We start from the raw sequence: 7899 nt of genomic DNA, 5'->3' as shown, positions 1-7899 counted from the left end.
AGGGGGAATGACAGGAAAATTGACATCAGAGATGCTTATTCGAATCCCTGGTCAGACTATGGTGCAAAACTACCAGACCTCCACTTAATTTTTTTTTTTCATTAAAAAAAATAGGTTTTAGCATTTATATGTGGGGTTTCTTTACAGGCTTCATTTCATCTCAGTGCCTTAAAATAAAATGTTTTACTCTATGCTCCCATGAACACAGTGAGACTAAACGCTCATTTTTTCTGTCCACGCAGGCCTTGAGGCAGGAGAAGAAGCCAAAAGCCTGCTTCCCTAAATCCCCAAATATTAGGAATAAAAAGCTCTGGTTATTTCACAATCTCTTGCAAACGTACACTTCTTAAAGGGCTAGAAGCTAAACTCAGTATTAATTACAAATGCATGGTGAGTAAACACTCACTTTACTGAAGAAACTAAAAAATTGAGCTTCCTGAGAATACTGGATAAAAGGGGAGTGGAGATACAGGATATTTCTCCTCTAGTGGAGAGCAATAAAGTGAACTGGAAGATTTCTAATGAACCCCCACCTCAACTACCTTCAAAGTGACATAGCAGTGACGAACCTTAGTTACTGAATCTAATTAAGAGCAAATAATGAAATTTGCTAACCAAATGCTCCCTTAATGATGACTCTTAAGAAGCACAAGAAGTGGCCCACACTATGTTTTAAACCACTCCTTTTCAGAGCAAAGAGTCCTGCAGAAGTCCTGGAGCCCAGGCAACTGGAGAGGAACAAAGATCATTCTGGGCTTTAAAAAGAGGAGAAAAGCAGAGCCAGGCAATTCCAGAGCAGTTATGCTAACCTCAAACACCCAGAAAGATATACATATATAGAGAGAGATATATAAATACATATATCTCACACAATACATTTCTAAGCAGCTGGAGGATTACAAGGTCTTAAGAAACCAACTCAGATTTGTCAAGAATAAACAACTCCTGTCAAACTCATCTAATTTGTTTCTGTGACAGCATAATCTAAAAAGTAGTGGATGTGATTTATCTTGTCTTTACTAAGACTTCTGGTGCTGTCCCCCATGACATTCTTATGAGCTAACTGGGGAAATATGGGCTATTATGAAACCATTTTAATGTGAAAGCAGAGTGAGCTGAAAAATCCCATGTACTCAGCACTCTTCACTTACCAGAGGTTCTCTGGCCATCTGAAAAGGATAATGAGGAAGCCAAGAGAAAGCTGGGGTTTTGTGTTTTGTGCTGTTCACCTTTGCATGAGTAACCTAGATGAAGACCATGTGCCTGTTTGTATGTGGGAATGAATCAAAGCTGAGAGAAATACCTCTAGAATAAATATTTTTAAATAGGAAAAGTAAAATTCATTAAGAAATACCAAAGGATTGAACCAAGGACTGAGAAAGGATCTGAGTGCACACCTATTAAACAGGGAATTACTGACCAGGCAGTGATAGTTTGGAAAGGATCTGAGGAATTAGAGCAGCTCAGAAAATGAAAGGAAGTCAATAGTCTGGATATCTGTATGAATTAACAGGAGTGGCACATGAGACAGCAGAACTAGTGGTCTGATTTCACTTGGCATTGCTTGGGCTTTTAATGATACAGATATCTGGGTCTGGGCATCATCCTTGAGAAGAAATGCGAAGTGGAAAAACACCACTTGGGCAGCACTAGAAAATCCCACAGACATATTGAATTTATGGAACAGATTATCAGCAATTTACCTCTCCAGACTCGAGGATCCTGATGGGTCCCTTCCAAATCAGCACATTCTGAGATTCTGTGGTGGTGGGGGCTGCCAGGCAGTTCCTTGTCCTGCTGCTCTTAACTGAATGCATCCTGCTGCCCTTTCAGGACTGGCTGAATAAGCACCATTTTACAGTAAAAGCAATAAAAACACCAATAGCCATTGTGCCCTCTAGGATCCAGAGCAAATATGATGTACCAGCAATGCCAAAGGGACAGACACAAATCAGGGTAAAGCAATTCCTGAAGTGAAACCTACTACAGAGCAAATGCTTTGCACACTGCATGGATTAGACCCCGTCAGAGCCGCCTCCCTGGTGCTCATACACAGCATCAAACCCCCCCTGCTTGGAAGCTAAAATGGCACCATTTACCCACTACAGCAGGAAGAAAAAGCAGCTTTCAGTCCAGCTGTTGTCATTTAAGGACAAGTCCAGCTCTGGGTGACTCTTTTCTGTGATTCCCCTTTCTGTTGAACACATCAAGATAAAATGCCACTTCCCCCCTGCCCCCCCGCCAAAAAAAAAAGTATGCTACATCCACATTCATAAAGTTTATCAACTTACAGACTCCAGGACAGGTATATCATTCATTGTTTTGCACCAGTAAGCAGAGTAGTATACAAAAGCATGCAAGATCAGGTATGGTACAGAAAGAACCTGCGAAATTCAAGAAACTGGCAAGCATCAAAACCATTCCTATTTTGATAGGAAGAGGATTCCTGAGTTGTGTATGTTGGCATTTTCAAAGACCCTGTACTTGGGTGAAGCACACAGAAACAATGGGGCAGGGACATAACAAAACAGGGGCAAAATATTATCTAATACAGATACTCAGAGGCAAGAAATGATCATGGGGTGAAATTACAGTACGCGGTGGGCTATTTTATTTTGTTGAAAAGTACATCTTTGACTGGATTCAACATAGTATTAAGATGAAAAGAGGTCCACTGGTGAGGGAGGAAAAAAAGCAAAAGTTTGGAAGTACTTGACACAACTAAAATAAATGACAGCTTTTTTCGATATCCCATAGGCAGGCTGTAGAAGATGATGTTTTCCAGTATCCATGGAGAAAGTAAAGTCTTTGACTGATGTAAGTCAGTTTTGCACAAATGCTGGTCTGTTTAGTTAAAACCTGCACTGCTTGTTTCTTTTAATAGATAATATAGGTAATATCTAGCTTTCACTCCAGACCCATGCTTTAACACTCAGAATTTATCCATATTTAATTACAATTTTATCACACTAATCAAATAAATTTACTTTGTCCTCCAAGCAATCACCTCAGTATTTCAGTATGTAAAAAATACTTTCATTATGTTTATTATAAAAATATAAATGTTTCCACTACAAATCATTTTACATTAGTAAGAGGCCATCTACAATTGCACAATATATAATCTAAATGAGTAAGTAATGCTTTCGAAATACAAGTTAAAGTAAATACATATTGTCAATCAAATCACATCTATACATTGCTTATTGGATGCTAAGTTACAGCACAAAAACTAGGTTATGTTAACAGAAATAAATAAAATGGAAACTATATTGAAAGGTACAAACCCAATAATACGGCATGGCATTTTATGAGCAGTTTGCATTTTGCTTGATGTCCATAACCTGTACAGGCAGATGGCCACACGACCTCTATTTCTCTACTCCACATTGAAGAATTGTACACTGCTATGTTTACATATGTACAGGGGGACAGGGAGTACAGGATGCTTGCAACAGAGGCCACTTAACAGTACAAATCAACTTCTGACAGGGAGAGAAAACCAAACGGGTTTTAAAAACTCTCTACTCCTAACAGCAAAGAAAAGCAAAACTGAGCTGCTTTTTTTTCCCAGTGAGATTGAATCTTCTATGCTGAGCATGCCTGAACAGTGGGCAAGGAACACGACAGGACACATGACAGGAGGAAACTGAGGGTGGTTGGTGCAAAGTTTTCAAGTGTCTAAAACTCTAAGAACTTCCCAGAGGTCAGCCCCCCACCCCAGCCCCTCACCCCACTCTCCCGCAGCAGAATGAGGCTGAGGAGAAATGTCACAAAAAGCTGTCCCCACACAGTCAATGTCTGCCACTGGATTTTGGTGGCTTAAATTCACTAATAGTGTCTGATTCAGAGCAATCTCAGCTCGAAGAAAACAAAGATTCTGGATGAACTGAGCAACAGAGCATGCTGCATTTCATGAGAGATTGGGGCAGATACGGAGAAGATTCTTCACATCTTAAATGCTTTAGTTTAACTTTCTTCCACTTTTTTTTTTTAATTTCAACTTTAAAACCCATTCCCTATTCTTTCAGAAAGAATTACTAATTATTATGCTGTGAGTGTGTTTCAAATCCAGTCCTTTATAGCATGTTCACTGCCAGCACTCATGAAAAAACCTCTAACTGCTTCTCTTTAGCAATGTGTGATAAATGTCATGCCTGGACATTTTATAAGTCCTGGACTCATGGAGAACAATTTCAGCCCCACAGACCCTAGAAACTGATTCTTTCCTTACTTATATACCAAGGAGTTTCAACACCCAAGCCAACAGAAGAAAGCACAACTGGTTACCTGGTTTTGCATGCACAGGGCAAACACAGCGTGCCATTTACTCATCTGCCTCTCACACAGTCTTGGACTTTTAGGGATTCACTCTTATTCATCAGAACCAGGTCTATATTCTAGAATGGCAAGCTGGGAAACAGAATGGTTTCCCCTGGTGACCAAGGCCTGCTGTCTGTGTGCCTGGCATCACATCTAGAGCGTTAAGAAGCACAAGAAGTGGCTCACACTGTGTTTTAAACCACTCCTTTTCAGAGCAAAGAGTTGTGTCTGCTCAGAACTGGGATTGATGTGCTCCAGAGCAACAGCTTAGGAGTTGGGAAGCTCTTTGGAAGATGCTGGAAATGGTGGAGGGCCCTCAAAATCCACTTCCAGTCTCCTTTTTCCACGGGGAGATGTGAACACTCTCCTAGACTTGGGCTCCCTCCCGCTTTCTTTCAAGGAACAGGTAACCACAGAAGCTGTGCCAAGAATTCAGGTCCTCTGCAGGGTGGCAGTGTCTGTACAGGGGCTTTCTAGCTCAGGCATGTGTAAACTTCCACACCAAAGCCCCACTTCACAGCTTAAGTCATCCTTTTAAACAGGGGCCACTTCCCAGGGAACTCAAAAAGTATCATCAGTTAATGCAGGATGCAAGAACCCTGGCCCTTTTTAAGATTTTCTTGGCAGATCTCTCACCTGAACACTGCCCAAGAATAGGGGTCCTTGTTGTGACAGGAAAGCAGCCTTGGGGAAGGAAATGGGAAGTGCAGTTTGGGGCAGATACTGATCTAAAGATCAATGTACACACCACTGTCAAAACCCCAGCCTGGTTGAAAATACCACTCACAGCAAGTGGAAGAAATCTCAACAAGTCCAGATGCTTTTCATAGTGTCAGTGTTGAAAAAAAGACCACCTTTCTTTCCTTCTGTACTTCATGCAGGACGCTATGAGTGTAAAATAATCTAGTAACTAACCCTCAGACAACATCTCAGGTTGAACCAAAGAAGTTTTGATAACATTTGGCACTTGGCAATAATACAGCCAGGTTAAGGTATTTAAGCATAAATATAAACAATAATGAAAAAAAAAAAAACCAAAACCAAAAAAACAAACCAAGAAAATAAATAAGCCTTTTAAAAATTAAGACTTGTTTCTGTTTAAATGAACACAGGGAAGCTAACATAATGGTGAAAATCTTTTGTCAACTAACTCAAAGTCACTACAAACTTCATTTGTGTGTTCCTTCCTGAAGTTGAAATAGCATGTTACAATGACAATATAGTAAATATGGCCAGACAGGTTGTGAGGTATAGTCCTCCATTTTCCTTGCTTTTAAAGAAATAAAATACCTGTTACAGATCTCTTCTGTATAAAAATACTGCAAGTCTTTCTTTCTTCTTGTTTGCTGTATAGATCAAATACACAGCTTTTATGTCCATGGGGTTTTTTTTCTGTTATTCAGTCACTTAATATTCAAATGGCTCTAGGTTTTAGTAACACTGGTTTTTACTTGGAAGGATTTTTCACATATTCTTTTTCCTTTTGAAATTTACTATCTGCATTAACAGTCAGTCAAGAGCACCCACCCTTTAGGATTAATAGATAGAAAACAAGTTTGCTCCTATTTTAAGGCATTTATACTCAATATTTGAGTGTCTTGTGGGTTTGAAATCTCAGCCATTACATTTCCAAAGCTGTTGCAAAGAAATCCTTTAAATTCTGCCGTTTATCAGCCATCACTTCTGACCTGTGATGCAACTTTTCTCCTTTTTTTTTTCCTCTCCTGAGCAACATCATTTTGGTAGCTTACACAGGAACGGGGCTGTTCTTTGTATGAGTTTCAAGAGCTTTGATACTGCTGACAATCTTCTTCTGTGGGCCCACCACTGTAACGCCAACTTTCTTCATGTCACTGGAAAAAAGAGAAGATGTGTGAGTGAGGACGCTGAGTTTCCTGGCACTGACCTCAGCAAACAGCAAAGAACTTGTCCATCTCATAATGCTGCACTGCAGGAGCCTCCAGGTACAGGGATATTGCTGAAACACAAGCCCTGGTGCAAAAAATACTGACAGCCACTGTCTGAAAACAAAAGGGGGCTGCAAAAAATAGAGTGAAAGCTCATTTAGCCTCATTGTGTTTGCTCTCCTGGATGGAAACTGTTCTCCAGTGATACAGCACCGGGGTTTTGGGGCAAGGGGATCACTGGTGGATCAGCTGAGCCTCTCTAACATCTCTATCCCCTATGAAACTGATGGTTTTTCCTGGGCAGTGCTGACACATCACTGCCCTCTGAATGGCCCTCTGAACTCTGCTATCAGCATTGAGGTGAAGGACTCCATGGCCAAGCTTGCAGGGTCTGCCCTGGTTTTCACCTCGTTTGTCCAGGATCTCCAGTCCCATTGTTCCTTGTGCAACACAGAGGTGGTTTGACACCTGTGAAGGGCTAATTAACCAGGGGCTCACAGGAAATTGGGCATTCCTACAGGATTTCTACACTGTCCCCAAAGGGTAATTGTTACAAAAAGCCATTAGCACCCTTTTAATAGATGCAATAACACACTAATTAGTGGCATTGATGTGTTTAATTGTTGGTAGCACAGCTGCTGAATACTTCTCCGTAACTCATAGTGTATCCAGCCAGCCCAACTGGGAATTAAGATTTCCTTTGACATTAAAATTTTATCTGCACTTGATGCCTTTTCAGGTGCAGAGAGAACATTTATCCTACTCTTACTTGTCACTAGAACAAAGATGGATTGCATTTAAAATGTAATAAACTTGCCATTTGCTCACTTCCAAGCATAGCAGGAGGGAGTTCAGCCCCTGAGTAATTATTAGCATGGAGGAGGGAAACAGCAACAAAGAGTTTGCACCCTCACCTGGTTTGGTGACATATAGGCTGGGCAAAAAAGGGAAAGATTGGTAATGTGCCAGCTGTAGAGAAACTCCCATATAAAATACAGAATACAAAGAATCAACAGAGAAACTTCAGTGGAAGAAAGTGACGCTAGTGTACCAGAGGATGCACGGTGCTACCGTATTGGAATAAACAGGGAATTTCCTTGTACTTAGTGAGAAAAAGCTGTGGGACCATGGCCTTAACACAGTCAGCAGACATAGATTTCCTTCATAAGTATTTCAACTACAACAAATAGCTCCCATTTGTCTCTTTAAATGTAAGAAAATTTTAGCTAAGAACTGGAAACACCATATAAAAGTGCTACCTTCATGCTTATGCCTGAACTTGTACCTGTGAGGAAAATCCACAGCAGATTCCAACTTACTCTGTGGAAATCTTGGCTATTGTGTCACAGGAGCTGTACTCCACACCCGTGAAAATGTCCTTGCACTGCCCTGTCCGGAACCCATTGAGCCAATCACCCGTGGTGCGGAAGGCTGAAATGTCGATGCTGCTTTGGTCCAGGAGGAGATTTGATGGCCTGAAACGACAGAATAACGCAATGCAAGTTAGGGAACAGAGGGAGAAACAGATTTACTTGGTATCTAAACTTAGCAGCGGCAGGAGCACCCAGGCTGGATGTGGCTTTGCTGTTGGTCTGTGGGAGTTCTCAGCTGCCGAGGCCACCACAGGGGCTGATGCTGGTGGCTCTGACAAATGCTGTGTAATCATCCT

The 7899-nt window shown here is 41.1% G+C and overlaps 1 protein-coding gene across 1 annotated transcript in view; it reads right to left on the bottom strand.

Annotated features, from left to right (window-relative positions):
- Positions 1–2265: 2265 nt before the first annotated feature.
- EPHA3 (EPH receptor A3) overlaps positions 2266–7899 on the bottom strand; it is a 186384-nt gene continuing 180750 nt past the window's right edge. Inside the window, 2 exon segments of the mRNA XM_017733054.1 lie at positions 2266–6176; positions 7550–7705. Of these exon segments, the coding sequence (XP_017588543.1) occupies positions 6071–6176; positions 7550–7705 (262 nt within the window). The 3' untranslated portion in view covers positions 2266–6070.

The sequence above is a fragment of the Corvus brachyrhynchos genome, unplaced genomic scaffold (genome assembly GCF_000691975.1).
Source record: "Corvus brachyrhynchos isolate BGI_N302 unplaced genomic scaffold, ASM69197v1 scaffold565, whole genome shotgun sequence".
Classification (NCBI taxonomy): Eukaryota; Metazoa; Chordata; class Aves; order Passeriformes; family Corvidae; genus Corvus; species Corvus brachyrhynchos.
This window is presented reverse-complemented; position numbering and strand designations above follow the sequence as displayed.